Raw genomic sequence first — 27,919 nt, forward strand, 5'->3', positions numbered from 1 at the left:
CATCTAAAAGGCTGTAAAACTCACCCAGTGGGACGAGGAGGGACGAGGAGAGCCGGAGGAGAGCCGCAGGAGAGCCGGAGGAGAGCCGGAGGAGAGCCGCAGGAGAGCCGGAGCAGAGCCGGAGGAGAGCCGCAGGAGAGCCGCACGAGGAAGCTGCTGTCGCGTCGGGGACTGAGGAGGAAACTGAACCCTGTGTATTCTGACAACTCCTAACCACGCCCACTAACCGCACAACAAAGGGCAGACCACATCCTGAAGATTCCGTGGAAATGGAGTTAAAGTAGTGAAACGCGGCTTACTTCCGGTTCAATATCAGTCTGAATTTACAAGGAAAAACAGTGAAAATATGACGTCTCAGTTTTCACATTAGCAGTATTTATTATGAATCATTTACAACCATCATACAAAGAAAAACTTGAAATAAAAACAGTGTTGATATACTACAAAATATAAATATATACAAAAGTTATAATCCACATTAAAAGGCCAGGGCTTTAATAACTGGTGTCCCATATGAAAAGTCTATTCTGGGAATGGCAGAGACAATGTTAAACTGTTTTGAAGTTTCGATACTGTCTGTACTATACTAGGTTCGTTTATTACTCTGATATAACTCCTATTCATTTTCATATTTTTGGACTTTGGATGTGATATTTCCAGACCGCTTCAGGGAATTTCTTCCACTTTTGAACTTGCTTGAAATGAAACCTCTCCCTTCCTCTTGGGACATTTCCTTTGTCTTGTTTTGGTACATTTAAGAACTATGAACAGAAATATCAGTAAGGACGCCAAATAACCCCAACGCAGCAACGTGTACCAGAGTGGTGCCCATGTCTGGAACCTGAAAACAAAAAGCAGATCTGATTAGTGTGACTAAAAAGCTCTTATTATATCCATCAAGGTGGTTAAAGTAAACTGTGTTGTAGTCTGACCTTTTCAAAAGGAGATCAGGACGGGTGTGAATAATTTGTAAAGGCTGGTTTCCTGGTTCAGTGTGGATTTTCCCATTGGTGGTCAGAGCTGGCACTGGTGGTGCAACGTTTCAATGTTGCACCACCAGAGCTGGCACTGGTGGTGCACATCCTGTCTGCACAGTCATAGCTGGGTTGGCCTGATGATTAATAAAGACATTGAAACATTGCTCTTTTATTAGCTTTTAGCTTGTGGAATATGTATTTTACAGCAACCTTGAAACAGATCACACCCTGTGAGTATACGCTATAAAACCTAAGTGTAATAAATGTCAACATGAAGCTCCTGTGTGGAGGGTTTTTCAAACAATAATTTGTAATGTTTAGAGATCAAAACAGAAACTGAAGGCGTGTCTTTCTATTTGTGGAAAAATTTGACGGTTGCAGTGAAGAGTTGTGTCATGGGCCATATATAGTACTATTTGCTACAGTGTATTTTCTGATATCACCACTAGGGGGGATTAAAGTCAAACTCTGAGACGGATTCATTTGAAACTATTGTATAAACAATATATAATCTATTTATACAGTATTCACAATGATGATGTTTATCAATGATCATTCCAATTAATCCAATCAAACAAGTTGCTTGGATGGTGTTTTGCTCTTTCTGCAAATAATGGATAGGAGGTGTGATTCCATCAGACTATTCCTTTTTTGACAGCTTTTATGAGGGCAAGGAGAGAAGTAAGGATGCAACGAGACAGGAAGCACCGATCCTGACATTAAAGCCACAAGAAAAAGTATCTGTACAAGTTTCAGAAGAACTCACTGGAGTTTTTTATTTACCAGGTCAAACACAGACGTCACATTTCGATCCCCTGTACCAGAAGTTCAAAAGAATGAACAGACTTGTAGCAGTGTCACTTGCCCTTTACCTCTGTCTGCCACTCACCGTATATCAAGCTTCTACAGCCTACAATGGAAAGTATGAATGTAGGTTGTGTTATTCAGCCTTGACCCATAAAGCTGTGCAATAAACTGACGAAATCAGCAACAATCATCCATAATGACACAAACGATTATACCTACTATACCTAAAAGGAATTATAAAGTACTATTTTATTATTATTATTAAGTACAAATTCCCTTAAAGCAACAACTGCCTTAAAGACACTGCTGTCATGAGGACCAAAGCAAGTACAAATGATTTGGAGACTTTATCTTGAGCAGTATTATAATCCTACCAGTCAAATCTTAATGTCTTTACCTGTCATATCTGTTGGGATCGGCTGTATAATGATAATAAATCAGAGTCTGAGCAGGTGCTCTCATAAAACATCTTATGTCCTGTAAATGTTTGATTATTCCCTGCAGACAACAAGGAACGTTGATTCTTACCTTTATATTTCTCAGAGAGAATACAACACCTCATCGGTTCTTACCCTGCAGGTTCACAACATAGATACAGCCGCTGTGTGCAGGCCTCAGGACCTGCACGGAGAGGACCTCACTCTCCTGACTGCTCAGGGCGTTAGTGGCCACGCAGTAATAATCGCTGTCCTCTCCCAGCGAGCCGCAGTGAAGATACAAGTTTGATGACAGGTGGAGGAGTGAGTCCTTGAAGCGAGTGCGCTGATGCCAGGCGTAACGAACACCAGAGCCCTGTGCACAACCACAGCGCACAGTCACCGGCTGCCCCCAGCACGTAGGCCCGTCCACCAGAGAGGTCAAGGGCCACAGTCTGGGTTTGGACAGCGGAACTGGCACAAAGAAGCAAACCATTTATTTGAATCCCTTCAGGTTGACGCCGTAGAGGAATAGAAGTTTAAACGCACACTAGATATTGATAATGTTGTGATTGTAGTGAACATTTAAAGCTGTTCTTACCTTCAGTGATGAGCACATTAACTGAAGTCATGATGTCACTGTTTACTTTATCAATCCCAACCCAGTACGCTCCAGTGTCATCAAACTGCAGATCTGTGACCTTCACAAACAACCCTCTTCTTCCTAAATGTATGACGAGGGATCTGCCTCCAATTTGACTGACATGTTCTGAATGCACTAAAATCGTACAGGTGGTCCTGGAGTCCCCTCGACACCAGTACTTTTTATTGAGCAGGAAATGGTTTGTGTCGTATGTGCAGAAAAGAATGAATTCGCCTCCGATATGTGCTGTGATCTGTTTTTAATCACACTGCAGCTGAAGGCTTCCTGAAAAGAAGAGACTCAGAGCTTCTTGGAAACAAGGTGATGCATCTCATTTACATTTCATTACATTTGCAAAGCAGCTACGACAATGAGTTAGTCCACCTGTGTTCAACAAAGAAAACTGAACAACATCAACTATAATTATTTTATTTATTTATTTTTATCTCCCAGTTATGAATTAAGTTTATATTATTGATAAAAATTATTAAACCATATGTCATTGAAACAAGAAAACCTACTTATAATGACACTATATCAAAATACTGGGAGCTGGTTTACCATAACAAACGCTTACTGTGGAAATTCAGCAGACAGAAATGGAGAGACCTGGATTTTCAAATTGCGATAAAACGGCCGAAAACGTACAATGGGACTCGAGGTCTCTCGCCCTAAAGAGCGAGAGGCCGAAAATGACTGTTTTTATACCCTTTTTTCTTCACTAAAACTGCTCTCAAATCCACAAACGGAGGTTCTCAGACATGATTTTCATATCAAATAGAAGTTGAAGAAGTTTCCTTCGCAGACATGTCACTCTCAAATCTCTCGGACCTGTGCTTCCGTCCGCCACGAGAAATCGAGGAATTATTTCCGGCGCCGACTCCCATTGAGTCTCATGTTAATTTTGACCGAAATTTCTGGAAAGATTAAAACGGAAAAATAAATCCTAAATTGCTCCCACGGCCCCATTTCTTAACTCTCACCAATAAAAAATATATCTGGTTGTTGTTTAAAGTCTTGTGATTCTCAAAATGTTTTCATTTTACAGATAGGACTTATAGTTTTTGAGTAACAAGCATTTGTTTGCGGAGAGCGCTAGAGTGGAGATATATTTCGGCCCCATTGAATCCAATGTTAAATTTCACCGGACATTTTTGGAATGAGAACTACGTTTCTAAATTGCTCGCACGGCCCCATTTCTTAACTCTCACCAATAAAAAAGATATCTGCTTGTTCGTCAACGTCTTGTGATTCTCACGGTGTTTTCATTTCACAGATAGGAGTTAGTGAATTACACACGCTGAGAAGGTGGGGCCAAAGGGGGAAAGGGATCTTTATATTAACTACTTCAAAGGTGTTGATCAACACTAAATGTAGTGTGGTGGGTAGAGCAGAGGGACAGTGACTCAGAGGTGGTGAGTTGAAGTCCAGGTGAGGGCAGAACCTTAACATTGATTTTTGTCTTTGTCTTCCACAGGGGGACTTTTGAACTCTTTAAATATACAACTTTCAAAGAATTAGAACAACACTGTGATTGGACCAGTGGGTTGAGACGCTGACTCAGTGATCTGCTGGTCGTGAGTTCAAAATTCAAAATTCTGTCACATGATCAGAGCCCTGACCTGAAGAGACCTATGAGTGTGTATGCAGTGTTAGTGATAGCGCCACCTACTGATCAAGTCTGTCTCCCCCTCTTAAAGCAGCCAGCCAGTCTCTCTCTCTCTCTCTCTCTCTTTTATACCAGCCAGTCTCTCTCTCTCTCTCTTTTATACCAGCCAGTCTCTCTCTCTCTCTCTTTTATACTAGCCAGTCTCTCTCTCTCTCTCTCTCTCTCTCTCTCTCTCTTTTATACCAGCCAGTCTCTCTCTCTCTCTCTCTTTTATACTAGCCAGTCTCTCTCTCTCTCTCTCTCTCTCTCTTTTATACCAGCCAGTCTCTCTCTCTCTCTCTCTCTCTCTTTTATACCAGCCAACCTCTACACTTGACAGTGTAGAGGTTGGCAAAATTCGCTTATGTAACATTAATGAAAAAACATTTGTGAAAGAAAAACATTTATTATGAATATAATAAAGTTACTACCGGTGTACTTACTAAATAAAGATATGTATGTGAGTATGCGTGTGTGTGTGTCTGTGTGAGTGAGCGTGCTTCCAAAATGGTGGCTGGCCACGCTAAAGATAACGGACTCCTCCCTTTTTACGACATGTGGCGGGGGTCAGAGAGATGGGTCCTGCGATATGCGTGTGTCTGTGTTGGTGCCAAATTAGAGAAAGTTACTAGATGCATGCAAAGAAAGACTGTGAAGAGCATAACAAACTGACATTAACTTTCAAATAACTTGTAACCAAAATATCACAACAACACAAATCAAACTTATAAACATCACAAGGAATCTAATAAACAGTCTTTGCTTAGCCTAGTATAATTATTAAGCCCAGTTGTGTTACCCGTCCATGGAAAGGGAAAAAAGGTTGATGTGCTGTTCGAAGTTCTGTGAAGTCGTCTTGCTGGTTTTGTGGCTCCTGCCTTTGTGGTTCTGTTGTGCGGTGCAGTGGTTTTGCTGTTTGAAGTTCTCCGGCAGGACATCGCGTCGCTGCTTGAAGGTTGGTAGAGCTTGGATTGCGAGGAGGTTTCCGTGGTGAGATGAGCTGCAAGCTGCACCTCTCCTCCATGAAGTTGATTTGAGTTGAAAGAGTGAGCTGGACCCCCTTCTCCTCTCAAGGGTGGCGTAGAAAAAAAAAAAAGATGTGAGCTGGAGAAGCCAGACTTCTCCCCTCGGAGGGATTGCATGGAAAGAAAATGAAGAAGGGGAGACCTGGCCTTATATTGGCCCGGTGACCTCACAGGTCATGGGGCCCAGAGTGACTAATAGGAGTTGAAACTTGTGTCCCTGGTCGGTTTTCACACCTCTGTGTGACGTTGAGGCACCCTGGGAGATGGAGTTCTGGAGGCTCTGGTTTTCTCCAGAACAAAGGACATGCGGCCTTAAGCTTTTGACTACACATGTAGGCCGAACTGTAGTTCACAAATACAAGGTCCCAACAGAGCGCAATTTGCAGAGATTTCAGGATCTCTAGACATTTCATCATGTCTGTCTCTCCAAATTAAAGCCATAAGCAGGTTCAAACACTCGTCCAGGGGCGGCCCTCTTCCATTCAGATCATTGCTACATCCCGTACAGCTGGGCCATCAGGACGCTAATGCTTACTGCTGCAAAAGAAAAAGAAGAATAGTGTTAATTTTCAGACATAGTGTAAAAACTCTTACAGCCCTGTTAATGAAGGAAAAAAAAAAAAAAGTTATGCAAATGTGATGTCATGGGACATAGAAATAGCAGGACAAGTGAGGAGGCGTTTCAGGAGCAGTGTTTTCTCTCGGGGAAGCAGAGTTACCTCTACCACAGACTTTGGACATAGACACACAAACATGTATGGGCGGCTGTGGCTGAGGGGTAGAGGTCGTCCTCCAACCTGAAGGTCGGCAGTTCGATCCACAGTCTTCCCCATCTGCATGCCGAAGTGTCCTTGGGCAAGATGCTGAACCCCGAGTTGCCCCTCATAGCACAAGAAAGTGCATCTAATAGATGCACTGTATTAATGTGTGTGTTAATGGGTGAATGTAAAACTGTACTGTAAAGAGCTTTGAGTGGTCATCAAGACTAGAAAAGCGCTATATAAATACAAAACCATTTACCATATATAAACACACTAAAGGATAGAAACACTGAAAACACAACATACGTCTCCTTTAAAATGTTTTGCCTACATCATCATAAATTGGTGCCGCTCATCGTTATCTGTTCATTTGGCAAACATAGGTTCAAGTGTACTTTGTGGTCAATCTTCTTACCGAGAGTGGAATTGCCTCTCCTGGTTTTGGAGCCTCACTGTCAGGATAACTTCTCTGAGAGCTGCAACACAATAATGGTCAACTTTACTGCTAATGTGTGACCCAGTAGAATGTAATAAAGTGTAGAGAAGACCCAGACCAACTTCTTTCAAGGAGAATACCACACACACACACACACACTCACACACACACACACACACACACACATACACACCACCACCAACTATGTCTCGCAGTCGCACTGACCACATTCGTTCTGTTTTTTTTAGATGCAAAAGTGCTACCTGTTCTTCTGCAGAAAGGTTGTGTAAATGGCTGAAATATCACTATTTTTTTTTTTAAACTCATAATTCACTGACTTGCCAAATTTAGCCCTATAGAGCCAAAAGTTGTGAAGCTTAGATGTGTATTTAAGATTCACAACTTGTAAAAGTATGATTTTAAAGATACTGTCCTACACACGAGTTCGTCTTTACACTCAAACAACAACTCTGCCCCGACAGCAACTAAAAGCTTTTCCTGGGAAACATTTATTAACCACTGCTTCCTACTTTGCAGAGGTTAAATTAGTTCATGTAAAATTTTAACGAACCAGAAGGGCAATTTAAAAAAAGGAACTGGATTGTTCTTGGAACAGTTCTCGGGCTGATTATTAAAGCATTTCAAAGACAATATCTGCCTTATATTCAAGAGTAATGAAATGTGCAAATCACACCAACCTCTCCAGACATTTGTCTTACTCTGGTGTGCAGGGTTAACCCTAACACTGCATATTAGATGATGGACATAACACATTTCTGTGCCACTGAATAACTGGTGCCTGTTAAACAGTCTAATGTAACCATGGCATAACTTATCGTTTCTAATTAAACAAGCTGTCTCATGATGCATTCAGCTGATTTGTTTTTCTACACGATTAAAACCTCATGAGGCGTTCGGGGCAGAGCTCTTTCTCCTGAGTGACTGACAGCTCTGTGCAGGAGAGTTCTTCTGAGGCTTACAACAGTGCCCCCTTGTGACAACTGTGGTGGATAAAAACCTTAAGAACGCACACAACTTACTTCAGCATGCAACATTTAGAAATAGCTGACAGACAGAAAGCTTAGACAGTAGGAAAAGGATGTTTAAAAACAGAAAAGGTTGGAGAAGTCGCAAAAGTCACAAAGAGGATCGGGTTTTGTTACTGGTTGGTCTGGGATACAATACAGCAGCCATAAAAGGGAAGCAGCCGTTTCAAGGTGTTAGTCTAAAAGGACAAATAAAACCTTTACCTGCGTTTTTTCTTCATGATGACACCAATGATACCAGCGATAATGGCCGCAATGGCGGCAATGGCTATTTTGATGAGACAAATACAAATGTGTGAAAAAGGATGACGGGATATGAGGCCAACAAATGCATCCACCATCCCCACATGAGAAGAGTAAGATCGGGAATGTGGCACTTTGTCAACAGAGCTTATTATTATTATCATGATTTTATTAATTGTTGTTGCTTTCATAAATAACATCTATAAATATCACTCTTATCGTTTTCTTTATAACAATGAAAACGTGTTTATCTCTCTCTCTCTCCCCTCTTTTCTCTCCACAGTTGTGCTGCTCATTGTGGGAACTGTTGTGTTTCTCCATAACTTTTAAGGTCTCGACCTTCTATGTAAAGTGCCTTCAGATAATGTAAGTTATGATTTGACGCTATACAAATAAAATTGAATTGAAGAATTCCATGTAATTCGCCAACGTGATCGGCGTTAACTCTTTACTTTGTTGATCTACTGTGGTTTGATCGACTGAAGTTGAAACTTACTCAGAACTATAACGACAGTCTGTGTAACGCCGTCACTTCCACTCTCTGTAAATAAAAGGTAGAAAAAAAAGAGATGAGATCATGGAAGAGGACAGAAATAACTCTAACAGGACAGATTATTTTTGATGATTTACCAGTTGGTGTCAGTTGGTTAAAAAATGATTGCATATTACACATAGGAACTGTTGTGTTTCTTCATAATTTTTAAGGTCTCGACCTTCTATGTAAAGTGCCTTCAGATAATGTAAGTTATGATTTGACGCTATATAAATAAAATTGAATTGAAGAATTCCATGTAATTCCACGTCATTTCTCTGGGGCCATCGTGATCAGCGTTAACTCTTTACTTTCTTGATCTACTGTGGTTTGATCGACTGAAGTTGAAACTTACTTATTGGAACACCATACTGTTTAAAGCTGTCACTTCCACTCTCTGTAAATAAAAGGTAGAAAAAAAAGGGATGAGATCATGGAAGAGGACAGAAATAACTCTAACAGGACAGATTATTTTTGATGATTTACCAGGTGTGTCAGTTGGTTTAGGAGCAGCTGAACCAGAGATATAAAGACAAAGAAAAAAAAATGCTACAATTGCTGAGTCTCACACAAGCACATTAACGGAAATCATGAACGCTAAAGCCACAACTACAATACAAGAAGTGACAACACATCCACAACAGCCACACAACACAATTGCAACCGAAGTGAGCGTTAATGGATGTTAAAATATGAAGTGTTAATAGTTACTTATTGTGGTCAAGAATGCACCTGTACCCCAAAACCGCAAATGGACAAGAATTTAGCAGTAATAGAAAATTAACTCTGCTTGTTTCATTGTCAACATCCGTTGTTGCTCACATCCATTCATTTTCCCCATTTACATGTTTCAGAGCAGAGTGTGATCATGATCAAGCAGTTGCTAAGCACTGTACGTGTAGATGGTGCAAAACTCTGTGTGAATAAAGGTTTGATTGTACTTGTAACAAACAATCACCGACAAAATCCCAGCTTTTTGGCCAAAACAAAAGCATCAAAAGAGACTCTACCCGTTTGTTTCCCTGAAGGTGTGGTGGTGGTGGTAGCAGCTTTAGTTGTGGCAGACACTGCTCCAAAAGAAAATAAATAAAGTAAAAGGGGAATCAGGACACTGTGATCAGGGATTTGTTTGGATCACATACATCCGATTACAGTTGTGTCTTTTTATTCATTAAGGCTGTGGAAACTAGTTCAAATCCATTTTAAAAACAAACAAATCATCTTTAGCGTTTTTGTTTTATTTACAGTTTGTCATGAATTAATGCCGCTGGTTTTATTTTGAAAACTTGTAGTTGTATTGTTATTTAATGCTGTTATGTTGTTTCCAGCTTTCCACAGGAAGAGCACTCAAGCCCTGTTCAGACAGCGTATAATACGGACGTCTTCGCAAAATCTATTTGACCAACAGAGGATGTGTGAGAGAAGATTGGGAATTCATTCTATTGAGCTATCCTGGAGTTTTGTATAGTTCTAATAATTGAAAAAAAAGAGGACAGTGAAAATATCCCCTCATTTGCATAAATAGCCAATCACACGTAGGAATGGGATTAAATCTGAAATTAGCATAAACTCACATATAACTTACATTCGCATTTTGGAAGACCGGGTGACCAGTCGCTATTTATGTCACATGTCTGTGTCCTCTCTCCCACCATGTCGTATCCGGTATCGCACTCCAACGTCACACTAGCCAAGTGTTTATAGGGGGGTCGAGAACCCGCTACCCATTTACCAAAGTCAATAACAGGCTCTTCACAATTAACAACTGCAGGCAAAGAAAATGGAAAGTAATAGAGTATTGGTGAGAGTCACGGCTCAGGTTACATCGGAGAATCTTGAGAAAAATTATAAAAGCCACTTACTGATACACTCTGGAGGATCAGGCTTGAATACCCTACCCTCTGAACATGTTGATGATTTGGAACCTCTGAGTGAATACGTTTTTTGGCAAACAAATTGTATAACCTCCGAAAATTCGTAGTAGTCTTCTTTTTTTGGATGGAAATCGCCATTTTCAATCCCACGTGGCAAACCACAAGTAATTACTGCAAAATAAAAATGACACTTATTAGAATTTAATGCTTTTTACATAGTTTTCTGTCATTTAAAGTCTTTTTTGCTAAAGAAAGATCACAAACCTTCACATGTAGGCAACCTGCCCATCCACCCTTTGTCTCCACACACGAGTTCTGGTTTGCCAACCAAATCGTAACTAGAAAAGGGGGGGGGAAGTTTGACGTCAGAACACAGATTTTCACAGAAATCTATGTTTGCCATTCCGTTAACATGCCACAGAATAGTAATTCATTATTTATTGAATAATAAATTCCCACTTTAGTTGAAATAAGTTGGTTGATCAGGAAGCATGAGGTTTTTCTGACGAATTTTTAGGATTAAAAGAGTAGGATTTAAAAAAAACAGCATCATTGGTTTATTACTAACCCTGTGTTGCAGACGGCCACTGCTTCAGCGCCAAAATCAATCCCTTGAGAGTAATCAATGTATCCGTTTGCAATTTCTCCAGCAGAGCCACAGCTCTTTACTGAAAGAAAGAAAGATTAAAGTCCTCCCTTTAAAAAGGATTTGGTAACACTATGCACAAATGACTCAACAGGCTGGTCAGATATTACCAGTGACTCATCATTTATATGCTGGTAAGACATAATTTACTAAATGGTTCCATCTCAGACAGTGCTGCCAAAACTGATTGTGAAATATGCCCCGTTTAGACCTGGTATCAACGTTGAGGTTCAATCACAACTGGACAAGGTCGTCTGTTCACACCTGACATTAGAGTCCGTCCTGCATGTGTCTCCTGTGACCACTTGTGACTACTTCCCTGCTCTTTATGCAAATAATCACGTACGTAATGTGTTTACCAAGTCCAAATTATTGTTTTCACGCAGTCTGAGTATAAAGAATAATATCAATCATTATGTGTTGATATTGCGACAAAAGATCGTATGGACACTCACGGGGAGGAGTTAAAAATATGTTTGATGATCGCATCTCACAACGCATTAAGGACACAGTTGTGTGCGTTCAAACTTACTTCAAGCACTTGGTGCTGACCACTTGTGATCAGATTATAATAATAATAATAATAATAATAATAATAATAATAATAATAATATTAATACCAGGGCTGAATGGGTCATACTGTCTGCTGTTAGTAATGTGAATGTAAAAATCCTGATATTCACTCTGGCATGTCAGCTTCACAGGACTCCAGCTGCCGTCTACACAAGTAACGGATGGGGACCCTCCTGCAGGCATGAAGCCAACATTACAGATGAAAGAAGCCACAGTGCCATTCGGGAACGAATCCAAGAGAATGTCTTTGTCGCTCAAGCCCATGTTGGCTCCGGCCACAGGTTTGGTACAGTTTTGAGCTATAATGGAAAAAGAAAGACAGAAAAGTTTATTCAACCTTTATTTCAACTAGGGTTGCAAAGGGGTGGAAAAAATTTCCGGTAAATTTCCGGAAACTTTCCGGAAACTTTCCATGGCAAGTTAAGCTCGGGAATTTGGGGAATTTTGAAACTCACATATAACTTACATTCGCATTTTGGAAGACCGGGTGACCAGTCGCTATTTATGTCACATGTCTGTGTCCTCTCTCCCACCATGTCGTATCCGGTATCGCACTCCAACGTCACACTAGCCAAGTGTTTATAGGGGGGTCGAGAACCCGCTACCCATTTACCAAAGTCAATAACAGGCTCTTCACAATTAACAACTGCAGGCAAAGAAAATGGAAAGTAATAGAGTATTGGTGAGAGTCACGGCTCAGGTTACATCGGAGAATCTTGAGAAAAATTATAAAAGCCACTTACTGATACATTCTGGAGGATCAGGCTTGAATACCCTACCCTCTGAACATGTTAATGATTTGGAACCTCTGAGTGAATACGTTTTTTGGCAAACAAATTGTATAACCTCCGAAAATTCGTAGTAGTCTTCTTTTTTTGGATGGAAATCGCCATTTTCAATCCCACGTGGCAAACCACAAGTAATTACTGCAAAATAAAAATGACACTTATTAGAATTTAATGCTTTTTACATAGTTTTCTGTCATTTAAAGTCTTTTTTGCTAAAGAAAGATCACCAACCTTCACATGTAGGCAACCTGCCCATCCACCCTTTGTCTCCACACACGAGTTCTGGTTTGCCAACCAAATCGTAACTAGAAAAGGGGGGGGGAAGTTTGACGTCAGAACACAGATTTTCACAGAAATCTATGTTTGCCATTCCGTTAACATGCCACAGAATAGTAATTCATTATTTATTGAATAATAAATTCCCACTTTAGTTGAAATAAGTTGGTTGATCAGGAAGCATGAGGTTTTTCTGACGAATTTTTAGGATTAAAAGAGTAGGATTTAAAAAAAACAGCATCATTGGTTTATTACTAACCCTGTGTTGCAGACGGCCACTGCTTCAGCGCCAAAATCAATCCCTTGAGAGTAATCAATGTATCCGTTTGCAATTTCTCCAGCAGAGCCACAGCTCTTTACTGAAAGAAAGAAAGATTAAAGTCCTCCCTTTAAAAAGGATTTGGTAACACTATGCACAAATGACTCAACAGGCTGGTCAGATATTACCAGTGACTCATCATTTATATGCTGGTAAGACATAATTTACTAAATGGTTCCATCTCAGACAGTGCTGCCAAAACTGATTGTGAAATATGCCCCGTTTAGACCTGGTATCAACGTTGAGGTTCAATCACAACTGGACAAGGTCGTCTGTTCACACCTGACATTAGAGTCCGTCCTGCATGTGTCTCCTGTGACCACTTGTGACTACTTCCCTGCTCTTTATGCAAATAATCACGTACGTAATGTGTTTACCAAGTCCAAATTATTGTTTTCACGCAGTCTGAGTATAAAGAATAATATCAATCATTATGTGTTGATATTGCGACAAAAGATCGTATGGACACTCACGGGGAGGAGTTAAAAATATGTTTGATGATCGCATCTCACAACGCATTAAGGACACAGTTGTGTGCGTTCAAACTTACTTCAAGCACTTGGTGCTGACCACTTGTGATCAGATTATAATAATAATAATAATAATAATAATAATAATAATAATAATATTAATACCAGGGCTGAATGGGTCATACTGTCTGCTGTTAGTAATGTGAATGTAAAAATCCTGATATTCACTCTGGCATGTCAGCTTCACAGGACTCCAGCTGCCGTCTACACAAGTAACGGATGGGGACCCTCCTGCAGGCATGAAGCCAACATTACAGATGAAAGAAGCCACAGTGCCATTCGGGAACGAATCCAAGAGAATGTCTTTGTCGCTCAAGCCCATGTTGGCTCCGGCCACAGGTTTGGTACAGTTTTGAGCTATAATGGAAAAAGAAAGACAGAAAAGTTTATTCAACCTTTATTTCAACTAGGGTTGCAAAGGGGTGGAAAAAATTTCCGGTAAATTTCCGGAAACTTTCCGGAAACTTTCCATGGCAAGTTAAGCTCGGGAATTTGGGGAATTTTGAAACTCACATATAACTTACATTCGCATTTTGGAAGACCGGGTGACCAGTCGCTATTTATGTCACATGTCTGTGTCCTCTCTCCCACCATGTCGTATCCGGTATCGCACTCCAACGTCACACTAGCCAAGTGTTTATAGGGGGGTCGAGAACCCGCTACCCATTTACCAAAGTCAATAACAGGCTCTTCACAATTAACAACTGCAGGCAAAGAAAATGGAAAGTAATAGAGTATTGGTGAGAGTCACGGCTCAGGTTACATCGGAGAATCTTGAGAAAAATTATAAAAGCCACTTACTGATACATTCTGGAGGATCAGGCTTGAATACCCTACCCTCTGAACATGTTAATGATTTGGAACCTCTGAGTGAATACGTTTTTTGGCAAACAAATTGTATAACCTCCGAAAATTCGTAGTAGTCTTCTTTTTTTGGATGGAAATCGCCATTTTCAATCCCACGTGGCAAACCACAAGTAATTACTGCAAAATAAAAATGACACTTATTAGAATTTAATGCTTTTTACATAGTTTTCTGTCATTTAAAGTCTTTTTTGCTAAAGAAAGATCACCAACCTTCACATGTAGGCAACCTGCCCATCCACCCTTTGTCTCCACACACGAGTTCTGGTTTGCCAACCAAATCGTAACTAGAAAAGGGGGGGGGAAGTTTGACGTCAGAACACAGATTTTCACAGAAATCTATGTTTGCCATTCCGTTAACATGCCACAGAATAGTAATTCATTATTTATTGAATAATAAATTCCCACTTTAGTTGAAATAAGTTGGTTGATCAGGAAGCATGAGGTTTTTCTGACGAATTTTTAGGATTAAAAGAGTAGGATTTAAAAAAAACAGCATCATTGGTTTATTACTAACCCTGTGTTGCAGACGGCCACTGCTTCAGCGCCAAAATCAATCCCTTGAGAGTAATCAATGTATCCGTTTGCAATTTCTCCAGCAGAGCCACAGCTCTTTACTGAAAGAAAGAAAGATTAAAGTCCTCCCTTTAAAAAGGATTTGGTAACACTATGCACAAATGACTCAACAGGCTGGTCAGATATTACCAGTGACTCATCATTTATATGCTGGTAAGACATAATTTACTAAATGGTTCCATCTCAGACAGTGCTGCCAAAACTGATTGTGAAATATGCCCCGTTTAGACCTGGTATCAACGTTGAGGTTCAATCACAACTGGACAAGGTCGTCTGTTCACACCTGACATTAGAGTCCGTCCTGCATGTGTCTCCTGTGACCACTTGTGACTACTTCCCTGCTCTTTATGCAAATAATCACGTACGTAATGTGTTTACCAAGTCCAAATTATTGTTTTCACGCAGTCTGAGTATAAAGAATAATATCAATCATTATGTGTTGATATTGCGACAAAAGATCGTATGGACACTCACGGGGAGGAGTTAAAAATATGTTTGATGATCGCATCTCACAACGCATTAAGGACACAGTTGTGTGCGTTCAAACTTACTTCAAGCACTTGGTGCTGACCACTTGTGATCAGATTATAATAATAATAATAATAATAATAATAATAATAATAATAATATTAATACCAGGGCTGAATGGGTCATACTGTCTGCTGTTAGTAATGTGAATGTAAAAATCCTGATATTCACTCTGGCATGTCAGCTTCACAGGACTCCAGCTGCCGTCTACACAAGTAACGGATGGGGACCCTCCTGCAGGCATGAAGCCAACATTACAGATGAAAGAAGCCACAGTGCCATTCGGGAACGAATCCAAGAGAATGTCTTTGTCGCTCAAGCCCATGTTGGCTCCGGCCACAGGTTTGGTACAGTTTTGAGCTATAATGGAAAAAGAAAGACAGAAAAGTTTATTCAACCTTTATTTCAACTAGGGTTGCAAAGGGGTGGAAAAAATTTCCGGTAAATTTCCGGAAACTTTCCGGAAACTTTCCATGGCAAGTTAAGCTCGGGAATTTGGGGAATTTTGAAACTCACATATAACTTACATTCGCATTTTGGAAGACCGGGTGACCAGTCGCTATTTATGTCACATGTCTGTGTCCTCTCTCCCACCATGTCGTATCCGGTATCGCACTCCAACGTCACACTAGCCAAGTGTTTATAGGGGGGTCGAGAACCCGCTACCCATTTACCAAAGTCAATAACAGGCTCTTCACAATTAACAACTGCAGGCAAAGAAAATGGAAAGTAATAGAGTATTGGTGAGAGTCACGGCTCAGGTTACATCGGAGAATCTTGAGAAAAATTATAAAAGCCACTTACTGATACATTCTGGAGGATCAGGCTTGAATACCCTACCCTCTGAACATGTTGATGATTTGGAACCTCTGAGTGAATACGTTTTTTGGCAAACAAATTGTATAACCTCCGAAAATTCGTAGTAGTCTTCTTTTTTTGGATGGAAATCGCCATTTTCAATCCCACGTGGCAAACCACAAGTAATTACTGCAAAATAAAAATGACACTTATTAGAATTTAATGCTTTTTACATAGTTTTCTGTCATTTAAAGTCTTTTTTGCTAAAGAAAGATCACAAACCTTCACATGTAGGCAACCTGCCCATCCACCCTTTGTCTCCACACACGAGTTCTGGTTTGCCAACCAAATCGTAACTAGAAAAGGGGGGGGGAAGTTTGACGTCAGAACACAGATTTTCACAGAAATCTATGTTTGCCATTCCGTTAACATGCCACAGAATAGTAATTCATTATTTATTGAATAATAAATTCCCACTTTAGTTGAAATAAGTTGGTTGATCAGGAAGCATGAGGTTTTTCTGACGAATTTTTAGGATTAAAAGAGTAGGATTTAAAAAAAACAGCATCATTGGTTTATTACTAACCCTGTGTTGCAGACGGCCACTGCTTCAGCGCCAAAATCAATCCCTTGAGAGTAATCAATGTATCCGTTTGCAATTTCTCCAGCAGAGCCACAGCTCTTTACTGAAAGAAAGAAAGATTAAAGTCCTCCCTTTAAAAAGGATTTGGTAACACTATGCACAAATGACTCAACAGGCTGGTCAGATATTACCAGTGACTCATCATTTATATGCTGGTAAGACATAATTTACTAAATGGTTCCATCTCAGACAGTGCTGCCAAAACTGATTGTGAAATATGCCCCGTTTAGACCTGGTATCAACGTTGAGGTTCAATCACAACTGGACAAGGTCGTCTGTTCACACCTGACATTAGAGTCCGTCCTGCATGTGTCTCCTGTGACCACTTGTGACTACTTCCCTGCTCTTTATGCAAATAATCACGTACGTAATGTGTTTACCAAGTCCAAATTATTGTTTTCACGCAGTCTGAGTATAAAGAATAATATCAATCATTATGTGTTGATATTGCGACAAAAGATCGTATGGACACTCACGGGGAGGAGTTAAAAATATGTTTGATGATCGCATCTCACAACGCATTAAGGACACAGTTGTGTGCGTTCAAACTTACTTCAAGCACTTGGTGCTGACCACTTGTGATCAGATTATAATAATAATAATAATAATAATAATAATAATAATAATAATATTAATACCAGGGCTGAATGGGTCATACTGTCTGCTGTTAGTAATGTGAATGTAAAAATCCTGATATTCACTCTGGCATGTCAGCTTCACAGGACTCCAGCTGCCGTCTACACAAGTAACGGATGGGGACCCTCCTGCAGGCATGAAGCCAACATTACAGGTGAAAGAAGCCACAGTGCCATTCGGGAACGAATCCAAGAGAATGTCTTTGTCGCTCAAGCCCATGTTGGCTCCGGCCACAGGTTTGGTACAGTTTTGAGCTATAATGGAAAAAGAAAGACAGAAAAGTTTATTCAACCTTTATTTCAACTAGGGTTGCAAAGGGGTGGAAAAAATTTCCGGTAAATTTCCGGAAACTTTCCGGAAACTTTCCATGGCAAGTTAAGCTCGGGAATTTGGGGAATTTTGAAACTCACATATAACTTACATTCGCATTTTGGAAGACCGGGTGACCAGTCGCTATTTATGTCACATGTCTGTGTCCTCTCTCCCACCATGTCGTATCCGGTATCGCACTCCAACGTCACACTAGCCAAGTGTTTATAGGGGGGTCGAGAACCCGCTACCCATTTACCAAAGTCAATAACAGGCTCTTCACAATTAACAACTGCAGGCAAAGAAAATGGAAAGTAATAGAGTATTGGTGAGAGTCACGGCTCAGGTTACATCGGAGAATCTTGAGAAAAATTATAAAAGCCACTTACTGATACATTCTGGAGGATCAGGCTTGAATACCCTACCCTCTGAACATGTTAATGATTTGGAACCTCTGAGTGAATACGTTTTTTGGCAAACAAATTGTATAACCTCCGAAAATTCGTAGTAGTCTTCTTTTTTTGGATGGAAATCGCCATTTTCAATCCCACGTGGCAAACCACAAGTAATTACTGCAAAATAAAAATGACACTTATTAGAATTTAATGCTTTTTACATAGTTTTCTGTCATTTAAAGTCTTTTTTGCTAAAGAAAGATCACCAACCTTCACATGTAGGCAACCTGCCCATCCACCCTTTGTCTCCACACACGAGTTCTGGTTTGCCAACCAAATCGTAACTAGAAAAGGGGGGGGGAAGTTTGACGTCAGAACACAGATTTTCACAGAAATCTATGTTTGCCATTCCGTTAACATGCCACAGAATAGTAATTCATTATTTATTGAATAATAAATTCCCACTTTAGTTGAAATAAGTTGGTTGATCAGGAAGCATGAGGTTTTTCTGACGAATTTTTAGGATTAAAAGAGTAGGATTTAAAAAAAACAGCATCATTGGTTTATTACTAACCCTGTGTTGCAGACGGCCACTGCTTCAGCGCCAAAATCAATCCCTTGAGAGTAATCAATGTGTCCGTTTGCAATTTCTCCAGCAGAGCCACAGCTCTTTACTGAAAGAAAGAAAGATTAAAGTCCTCCCTTTAAAAAGGATTTGGTAACACTATGCACAAATGACTCAACAGGCTGGTCAGATATTACCAGTGACTCATCATTTATATGCTGGTAAGACATAATTTACTAAATGGTTCCATCTCAGACAGTGCTGCCAAAACTGATTGTGAAATATGCCCCGTTTAGACCTGGTATCAACGTTGAGGTTCAATCACAACTGGACAAGGTCGTCTGTTCACACCTGACATTAGAGTCCGTCCTGCATGTGTCTCCTGTGACCACTTGTGACTACTTCCCTGCTCTTTATGCAAATAATCACGTACGTAATGTGTTTACCAAGTCCAAATTATTGTTTTCACGCAGTCTGAGTATAAAGAATAATATCAATCATTATGTGTTGATATTGCGACAAAAGATCGTATGGACACTCACGGGGAGGAGTTAAAAATATGTTTGATGATCGCATCTCACAACGCATTAAGGACACAGTTGTGTGCGTTCAAACTTACTTCAAGCACTTGGTGCTGACCACTTGTGATCAGATTATAATAATAATAATAATAATAATAATAATAATAATAATAATAATAATAATATTAATACCAGGGCTGAATGGGTCATACTGTCTGCTGTTAGTAATGTGAATGTAAAAATCCTGATATTCACTCTGGCATGTCAGCTTCACAGGACTCCAGCTGCCGTCTACACAAGTAACGGATGGGGACCCTCCTGCAGACATGAAGCCAACATTACAGGTGAAAGAAGCCACAGCGCCATTCGGGAACGAATCCAAGAGAATGTCTTTGTCGCTCAAGCCCATGTTGGCTCCGGCCACAGGTTTGGTACAGTTTTGAGCTATAATGGAAAAAGAAAGACAGAAAAGTTTATTCAACCTTTATTTCAACTAGGGTTGCAAAGGGGTGGAAAAAATTTCCGGTAAATTTCCGGAAACTTTCCGGAAACTTTCCATGGCAAGTTAAGCTCGGGAATTTGGGGAATTTTGAAAAAAAAATGTTACCGCAAATTAAACGCTGAGCAATAAAAACGTCATTCAAAACTGTATTTTAAAGATGTATGGAATGCAGCACACGCTGCACGTTGAATTTAGAACTTGAATTTAGAACTTGAATTTAGAACTTGGCTCCTGATTCATTAGCTCTTCCACACTGACCTTGGGCGGCAACGACAAGACCAACAATGAGCAGGAGACGGACGGATGTGAGATCCATGATGAAACGGGACAAGTCCACAAGCTCCATTTTCTGATGAAGGAAAAACATGCGTGAATTAGCAAGGCTCTCACAGTGGAACACAACTGGATAAACACAACCTCACGCTAAAAACACCATTCAAAATATGTCGGATTTAGTCAGCTAACGTGACGGCTCTTCTGTGTCTGGTCTCATCGAGCTTCTTCACACATTGTCCGTAGTGACACTTTCGATCGGGTGAAAATGATTCAACACACTGGTTGAAGCTACGGGTTGAAGGCGTCTCGGGGAAGCTAACTACGTGATTCTTGACTTTATTGTAGCGATTTAAGTGACAGGATCTACGCCGAAATTAGCGTTAGATCCTGGGTGTGGACATTGTGTTCAACCAGCTGACAGGAAACAAAATGTAAAATTCACATAAATATGCGTAGGGACGTGGTTTGTCAGCCGGTGTTCCAGTTTAACTGGGAATCATGGCAACTGGTGATTTGTTGTCTTTATTCCAGATGTTGCTGGTCGGTTGCAGACTCGGCCGCAGATTCGTCATTTTGACAAAGCGCCTGTGTTTGAAGTGCGATTGAAATAAACATCAGACAAAAACCCATCAAGAGTTAATATAACATGAGCGTGTCAACATCACGTTTAGACAACAATATAAATCATATGGGTAAAAAAATATATAGTGTAAAAGAACAGGATTCAAAACGAAATGGTGAAGCAGTATTAGCTTAGTATTACGCTGGTGACCATTACAATGTGCACACACCAAACACGTGACATATGAAAACATCCCTCATATCAACGAGGTGGAAGTGAAAAGTGTTTTTGTGAGTAAAGTTGGTGAACGTGCTTTTATTGGACGTGATAAGCTTTGTTTTTTGCACTTTCTGTTAAAGGCTGAATGTACAAGAATTAAATATACACAAGGGCAGATGTGTATATTTACAACACTCACAGTGCAGAACAAAGTCTAGTTCATGAGCATCAGAGACTCAGAATCAACACCTGCCTCCTCATTTTCCTCCTCCTGTCCTTCACGCAGCATATTTATGACCTTTACGACTTAAAGTCTGAAATGACTGCAACCAGCCAGACTAACACTCTGGATAAAGAAAAACCAAACGCATATTTTGACTGTGGTTTGTTAAAAGAATGTAAAACTCACCCAGTGGGACGAGGAGAGCCGCACAAGGAAGCTGCTGTCGCGTCGGGGACTGAGGAGGAAACTGAACCCTGTGTTGTGTATCTGACTTGCATAAAAAAGGAAGGGCGTGGCTCTGGACGGACAAACGCTTCACTTCCTGTGTCCGACACGCCACGCCTAACCATGCCCACTAACCACGCATCAAGGGCAGACCACATTCTGAAGATTCTATGGAAATTGAGTTTAAAGTTGTAAAACGCGGCTTACTTCCGGTTCAATATCAGTCTGAATTTACAGGGAAAAACTGTTAAAATATGACGTCTCAGTTTTCACATTAGTAGTACTTATTATTAATCATTAACAACCATCATACAAAAAAAACAATATTGATATACTACAAAATGTAAATATATACAAAAGTTATAATCCACATTATAAGGCCAGGGCTTTAACTACTGGTGTCCCATATGAAAAGTCTATTCTGGGAATGGCAGAGACAATGTTAAACTGTTTTGAAGTTTCAATACTGTCTGTACTATACTAGGTTCGTTTATTACTCTGATATAACTCCTATTCATTTTCATATTTTGGCCTCTTTAATGTGATATTTCCAGACCGCTTGAGGGAATTTCTTCAACTTTTGAACAGTTGTCACTTGGGCTTAAAGATAAAGTGATTATGTTTCAAAGGTCATATAAATCTGTCAAAAACTGTATTTAGAAATATGTACATGGAAACAAGAATGTCACCCAGTAGAGCCCATACCTCCTTATGAAAACACATTTGTATTCATTGGATCAGGATTTTTATTTGGCTCTGCACCAAACTGCACAAAGCAAATGTCAAAATTCTAACTTTACTTCCAAACATCTACTTTTGCATAATGCAAGTCACTGAACCGAGTGCGGAACTTGCTTGAAATGAACCTCTCCCTTCCTCTTGGGACATTTCCTCTATCTTGTCTTGGTACATTTAAGAACTATGAACAGAAATACCAGTAAGGACGCCAAATAACCCCAACGCAGCAACATGTACCAGAGTGGTGCCCATGTCTGGAAACTGAAAACAAAAAGCAGATCTGATTAGTGTGACTAAAAAGCTCTTATTATATCCATCGCCCACTAACCACACATCAAGGGCAGACAACATTCTGAAGATTCTATGGAAATTGAGTTAAAGTAGTAAAACGTGGCTTACTTCCGGTTCAATATCAATCTGAATTTACAGGGGAAAACAGTGAAAATATGACGTCTCAGTTTTCTCATTAGTTGTATTTATTTATTAATCATTAACAACCATCATACAAAAAAATTGAAATAAAAACAATATTGATATACTACAAAATGTAAATATATACAAAAGTTATAATCCACATTATAAGGCCAGGGCTTTAATAACTGGTGTCCCATATGAAAAGTCTATTCTGGGAATGACAGAAACAATGTTAAACTGTTTTGAAGTTTCAATACTGTCTGTACTATACTAGGTTCGTTTATTACTCTGATATAACTCATTTTGATTTTCATGTTTTTGGCCTCTTTAATGTGATATTCCCAGACTGCTTGATGGAATTTCATCAACTTTTGAACAGTTGTCACTTGGGCTTAAAGATAAAGTGATTATGTTTCAAAGGTCATATAAATCTGTCAAAAACTGTATTTAGAACTAGAAAATTCCTCCTGCCGAGAAATTTCGAATGGGTGCCTAGTGCTTGCTGCCGGCTCCAGAGAGACTCTTTCCATTTGAGAGAGAGACAGACTGGCTGCTTTAAGAGAGAGAGAGAAAATGTACCAGTTTCAGAGAGAAAGAGAGCGAGAGAGAGAGAGAGAGAGAGAGAGACATAAGGTGGCGCTATCACTGCATACATAGATCTGTTCAGGTTGGGGCTCTGATGAAGTCTATGAAATTTGGGACCGATTGCTCACTTCATCTTCACACTCTCCAGTAGGTGGCGCTGTCACTACATACACATGAATAGATCTGTTCAGGTCGGGGCTCTGATCATGTGACAGAATTTTGGGGTCGATTGCTCACACTTCATTTTCACACTGACCAGTAGGTGGCGCTATCACTATCACTGCATACACACTAATATATCTGTTCAGGTCCGGGCTCTGATGAAGTGTGAGTAATTTTGGACCGATTGCTCACTTCATCTTAACACTGACCACTAGGTGGCGCTGTAACGATGAGTCAATATTGAATTTGAGTGCAATTGGACATCATGTAAGCAAAAACATATATTTGGCTTCAGTTGGTTTTGAACTCGCAACCAATGGATCACTGAGTCAGCGTCTCAACCCACTGATCCATCACATTGTTGTTCAAAATCATAGAAAGTTGTATATTTAAAGAGTTCAAAAGTCCCCCTCTGAAAGACAAAGAAAAAGCAATGCTAAAGTTCTGCACCGACCTGGACTTGAACTCACAACCTGTGAGTCACTGTCCCACTGCTCTACCCACCACACTACATACAGAGTTGATCAATACTTGTGAAGTAGTTAATATAAAGATCTCACTATCCCCCTTTCCCCCTTTAGCCCCCTTCCTCAGTGTGTGTATCTCACTAACGACCGCACCTGTGTCAGAGATAGAGAGACAGTTTGGACCTCGGGAGAACGTCGCGAACAAAATGCTCTAATTCAAAATCTATGAGTCCTATCTGTAAAATGAAAACATTTTGAGAATCCCAAGACTTTAAAGAACAACCAGATATCTTTTTTATTTGTGAGAGTTAAGAAATGGGAACGTGGGAGCGAGTTAGGATTTTTTTTTTCGTTTTGCTCTTTCCAGAAATTTCAGTCAAAATTAACATGAGACCCAATGGGAGTCGGTGCCGGAAATAATTCCTCGTTTTTTCGTGACGGACGGAAGTAAAGGTTTTAGTGAAGGAAAAAGGACCTGAAAACAGTCATTTTCGGTCTCTCGTTCTTTTGGGCAAGAGACCTTGAGTCCCGTTCGTCGTTTTCGGCCATTTTGTCGCGATTTGTTCGCAAACTGTTGGACGAAATTCTTAGAAAAGTCATAGCACACCATTCGACGTAATTCCGCAGGTTTTTTTGTAGGTCTCGTGTATGTGTGACAAAATTTGTGGGAGGAGTAGCACGCCGAAAATTTACGGAAGAAGAACTAAGAATATTAAGTTTCGTGGAATAACAATATGAGTGCAATGCATTGCGTCTAGTGGTGTGTGCACCGCTAGGCACCCATAAATATGTACATGGAAACAAGAATGTCACCCAGTAGAGCCCATACCTCCTTATGAAAACACATTTATATTCACTGGATCAGGATTTTTATTTGGCTCTGCACCAAACTGCACAAAGCAAATGTCAAAATTCTAACTTTACTTCCAAACATCTACTTCTGCATAATGCAAGTCACTGAACCGAGTGCGGAACTTGCTTGAAATGAACCTCTCCCTTCCTCTGGGGACATTTCCTTTGTCTTGTTTTGGTACATTTAAGAACTATGAACAGAAATACCAGTAAGGACGCCAAATAACCCCAACGCAGCAACGTGTACCAGAGTGGTGCCCATGTCGGGAACCTGAAAACAAAAAGCAGATCTGATTAGTGTGACTAAAAAGCTCTTATTATATCCATCAAGGTGGTTAAAGTAAACTGTGTTGTAGTCTGACCTTTTCAGAAGGAGATCAGGATGAGTGTGATTAATTTGTAAAGGCTGGTTTCCTGGTTCAGTGTGGATTTTCCCATTGGTGGTCAGAGCTGGAGTGCTGGCACTGGTGGTGCACATCCTGTCTGCACAGTCATAGCTGGGTTGGCCTGATGATGAACAAAGACATTGAAACGTTGCTCTTTTATTCGCTTTTAGCTTGTGGAATATGTATTGTACAGCAACCTTGAAACAGATCACACCCTGTGAGTATACGCTATGAAGCGTAAGTGTTATAAATGTCAACATGAAGCTCCTGTGTGGAGGGTTTTTAAACAATAATTTGTAATGTTTAGAGATCAAAACAGAAACTGAAGGCGTGTCTTTCTATTTGTGGAAAATGTGACGGTTGCAGTGAAGAGTTGTGTCATGGGCCATATATAGTACTATTTGCAACAGTGTATTTTCTGATATCACCACTAGGGGTCATTAAAGTCAAACTCTGACACGGATTAATTTAAATCTATTGTATAAACAATATATAATCTATTTATACAGTATTCACAATGATGATGTTTATCAATGATCATTCCAATTAATCCAATCAAACAAGTTGCTTGGATGGTTTTTAGCTCTTTCTGCAACTAATGGATAGGAGGTGTGATTCCATCAGACTATTCCTTTTTTGACAGCTTTTATGAGGGCAAGGAGAGAAGTAAGGATGCAACGAGACAGGAAGCACCGATCCTGACATTAAAGCCATAAGAAAAAGTATCTGTACAAGTTTCAGAAGAACTCACTGGAGTTTTTTATTTACCAGGACAAACACAGACGTCACATTTCGATCCCCTGTACCAGAAGTTCAAAAGAATGAACAGACTTGTAGCAGTGTCACTTGCCCTTTACCTCTGTCTGCCACTCACCGTATATCAAGCTTCTACAGCCTACAATGGAAAGTATGAATGTAGGTTGTGTTGTTCAGCCTTGACCCATAAAGCTGTGCAATAAACTGACGAAATCAGCAACAATCATCCACAATGACACAAACGATTATACCTACTATACCTAAAAGGAATTATAAAGTACTATTTTATTATTATTATTAAGTACAAATTCCCTTAAAGCAACAACTGCCTTAAAGACACTGCTGTCATGAGGACCAAAGCAAGTACAAATGATTTGGAGACTTTATCTTGAGCAGTATTATAATCCTACCAGTCAAATCTTAATGTCTTTACCTGTCATATCTGTTGGTATCTGCTGTATAATGATAATAAATCAGAGTCTGAGCAGGTGCTCTCATAAAACATCTTATTATGTCCTGTAAATGTTTGATTATTCCCTGCAGACAACAAGGAACGTTGATTCTTACCTTTATATTTCTCAGAGAGAATACAACACCTCATCGGTTCTTACCCTGCAGGTTCACAACATAGATACAGCCGCTGTGTGCAGGCCTCAGGACCTGCACGGAGAGGACCTCACTCTCCTGACTGCTCAGGGCGTTAGTGGCCACGCAGTAATAATCGCTGTCCTCTCCCAGCGAGCCGCAGTGAAGATACAAGTTTGATGACAGGTGGAGGAGTGAGTCCTTGAAGCGAGTGCGCTGATGCCAGGCGTAACGAACACCAGAGCCCTGTGCACAACCACAGCGCACAGTCACCGGCTGCCCCCAGCACGTAGGCCCGTCCACCAGAGATGTCAAGGGCCACAGTCTGGGTTTGGACAGCGGAACTGGCACAAAGAAGCAAACCGTTTATTTGAATCCCTTCAGGTTGACAGCGTAGAGGAATAGAAGTTTAAACACCCACTGTAGATATTGATAATGTTGTGATTGTAGTGAACCTTTAAAGCTGTTCTTACCTTCAGTGATGAGCACATTAACTGAAGTCATGATGTCACTGTATACTTTATCAATCCCAACCCAGTACGCTCCAGTGTCATCAAACTGCAGATCTGTGACCTTCACAAACAACCCTCTTCTTCCTAAATCTATGACGAGGGATCTCCCTCCGATTTGATCGACATGTTCTGAATGCACTAAAATCGTACAGGTGGTCCTGGAGTCCCCTCGACACCAGTACTTTTTACTGGACAGGAAATTGTTTGTGTCGTACTTGCAGACAAGAATGAATTCGCCTCCGATATGTGCTGTGATCTGTTTTTTATCACACTGCAGCTGAAGGCTTCCTGAAAAGAAGAGATTCCGCTCAGACTCAGAGCTTCTTGGAAACAAGGTGATGCATCTCATTTACATTTCATTACATTTGCAAAGCAGCTACGACAATGAGTTAGTCCACCTGTGTTCAACAAAGAAAACTGAACAACATCAACTATAATTATTTTATTTATTTATTTTCATCTCCCAGTTATGAATTAAGTTTATATTATTGATACAACTATTAAACCATATGTCATTCAAACAATTTGTGAATTTTTCCATTTTCTAAAGGGAATAGACTTCTTTAGCTTTTAGAACTATGATACAACATTTTAAAATGGTTATCAATAGAAGTTATAAATTATAATTCACTCACCATGACAAAGTAAAATGAGACAGAAGATCTTCATGGCCATGTTAAAGGTGTGAGTATGAAAGGTTTGCAATCACAACCAACACCCGAGTGGACTGTGGTGAAGGCTCGAGTGCTGTGCTTTTATTTGCAGCTTCCTTTGAGGTGCATGCTTTTGCACGAACTGAACACACATACTACATGTCCGGCTTTCGAATTAGGTCACATTTAACTGAGGTTGTGAAATTTGTAAAAGCCTCTTTAAAATATAGTGAGATTTGAGGAAACTGCATTTTCACCTCAGCTACGGACAGTTTGATTCGTTTTTACACATTTCAGACCCTTATTACACGAACTCACGTAAACGGTGGTGTCACTTGCAAAATTTGACAGTAAATTTAACCAAATCAGGTCCACAGAGGAAGAATTGCTGCATGTGTTATGTTACCACAAAACCACTAGATGTCAC

At 40.1% G+C, this 27,919-nt stretch overlaps 3 protein-coding genes across 8 annotated transcripts; all 3 read right to left on the reverse strand.

Moving 5' to 3' along the window:
* Positions 1 to 5,889: 5,889 nt before the first annotated feature.
* Positions 5,890 to 15,913, reverse strand: LOC117764258 (complement component receptor 1-like protein). The gene is made up of 18 exons (XM_034589896.1): positions 15,680 to 15,913; positions 14,922 to 15,021; positions 14,618 to 14,691; positions 14,342 to 14,524; positions 13,709 to 13,897; positions 12,951 to 13,050; positions 12,647 to 12,720; positions 12,371 to 12,553; positions 11,738 to 11,926; positions 10,977 to 11,076; positions 10,673 to 10,746; positions 10,397 to 10,579; positions 10,120 to 10,299; positions 9,545 to 9,601; positions 9,021 to 9,047; positions 8,893 to 8,931; positions 8,499 to 8,504; positions 5,890 to 6,053 (listed from the first exon to the last, which is right to left on the reverse strand). The coding sequence occupies exons 1-18, from the start codon at positions 15,831 to 15,833 to the stop codon at positions 6,010 to 6,012; spliced, it is 1,956 nt and encodes a 651-aa protein (XP_034445787.1). The 5' UTR covers positions 15,834 to 15,913; the 3' UTR covers positions 5,890 to 6,009.
* A 76-nt stretch (positions 15,914 to 15,989) lies between these two features.
* On the reverse strand, positions 15,990 to 21,392 carry LOC117765047 (complement component receptor 1-like protein). Its single transcript, XM_034591274.1, has 12 exons — positions 21,344 to 21,392; positions 20,136 to 20,226; positions 19,631 to 19,819; positions 18,864 to 18,963; positions 18,560 to 18,633; positions 18,284 to 18,466; positions 17,651 to 17,839; positions 16,893 to 16,992; positions 16,589 to 16,662; positions 16,313 to 16,495; positions 16,081 to 16,215; positions 15,990 to 15,994 (listed from the first exon to the last, which is right to left on the reverse strand). The coding sequence occupies exons 2-12, from the start codon at positions 20,221 to 20,223 to the stop codon at positions 15,990 to 15,992; spliced, it is 1,320 nt and encodes a 439-aa protein (XP_034447165.1). The 5' UTR covers positions 20,224 to 20,226; positions 21,344 to 21,392.
* A 44-nt stretch (positions 21,393 to 21,436) lies between these two features.
* On the reverse strand, positions 21,437 to 27,769 carry LOC117764263. 6 transcript variants are annotated; one of them, XR_004614353.1, is made up of 5 exons: positions 26,801 to 27,284; positions 26,354 to 26,671; positions 24,963 to 25,107; positions 24,578 to 24,871; positions 21,437 to 22,087 (listed from the first exon to the last, which is right to left on the reverse strand). XR_004614353.1 is itself a non-coding variant. In XM_034589905.1 (4 exons), exons 1-4 carry the CDS (start codon positions 27,186 to 27,188, stop codon positions 24,703 to 24,705), a joined length of 1,020 nt encoding a protein of 339 aa, XP_034445796.1. In that variant the 5' UTR covers positions 27,189 to 27,284; the 3' UTR covers positions 24,539 to 24,702. The 6 variants fall into 6 exon arrangements, 5 of the variants coding, with proteins under 5 accessions (XP_034445796.1, XP_034445797.1, XP_034445798.1 ...); XM_034589905.1 differs by lacking the exon at positions 21,437 to 22,087 and having other exon boundaries at positions 24,539 to 24,871; XM_034589906.1 differs by lacking the exon at positions 21,437 to 22,087 and adding an exon at positions 27,475 to 27,769 and having other exon boundaries at positions 24,702 to 25,107; positions 26,801 to 27,127.
* Positions 27,770 to 27,919: the final 150 nt, after the last annotated feature.

The sequence above is a fragment of the Hippoglossus hippoglossus genome, chromosome 7 (genome assembly GCF_009819705.1).
Source record: "Hippoglossus hippoglossus isolate fHipHip1 chromosome 7, fHipHip1.pri, whole genome shotgun sequence".
In the NCBI taxonomy this organism is placed as follows: Eukaryota; Metazoa; Chordata; class Actinopteri; order Pleuronectiformes; family Pleuronectidae; genus Hippoglossus; species Hippoglossus hippoglossus.

What these genes read in the sequence shown, in the direction of transcription:
- LOC117764258 (XM_034589896.1), bottom strand. Translation starts at nt 15,833, where the DNA reads ATGGGCTTGAGCGACAAAGACATTCTCTTGGATTCGTTCCCGAATGGC. An exon ending in GTGGCCGTCTGCAACACAGG is followed by an intron (nt 12,721 to 12,950) that starts GTTAGTAATAAA and finishes CCCCTTTTCTAG; the next exon opens with TTACGATTTGGTTGGCAAAC. An exon ending in CGGTCTTCCAAAATGCGAAT is followed by an intron (nt 9,602 to 10,119) that starts GTAAGTTATATG and finishes CTTTTGGAGCAG; the next exon opens with TGTCTGCCACAACTAAAGCT.
- LOC117764263 (XM_034589904.1), bottom strand. Translation starts at nt 27,188, where the DNA reads ATGAGATGCATCACCTTGTTTCCAAGAAGCTCTGAGTCTGAGCGGAAT. An exon ending in TAATGTGCTCATCACTGAAG is followed by an intron (nt 26,672 to 26,800) that starts GTAAGAACAGCT and finishes TCTTTGTGCCAG; the next exon opens with TTCCGCTGTCCAAACCCAGA. An exon ending in CTATGTTGTGAACCTGCAGG is followed by an intron (nt 25,108 to 26,353) that starts GTAAGAACCGAT and finishes GTTCATCATCAG; the next exon opens with GCCAACCCAGCTATGACTGT.
- LOC117765047 (XM_034591274.1), bottom strand. Translation starts at nt 20,223, where the DNA reads ATGGAGCTTGTGGACTTGTCCCGTTTCATCATGGATCTCACATCCGTC. An exon ending in TGTGAAGCTGACATGCCAGA is followed by an intron (nt 16,993 to 17,650) that starts GTGAATATCAGG and finishes TCTTTCTTTCAG; the next exon opens with TAAAGAGCTGTGGCTCTGCT. An exon ending in TGATCCTCCAGAATGTATCA is followed by an intron (nt 16,216 to 16,312) that starts GTAAGTGGCTTT and finishes CTTTGCCTGCAG; the next exon opens with TTGTTAATTGTGAAGAGCCT.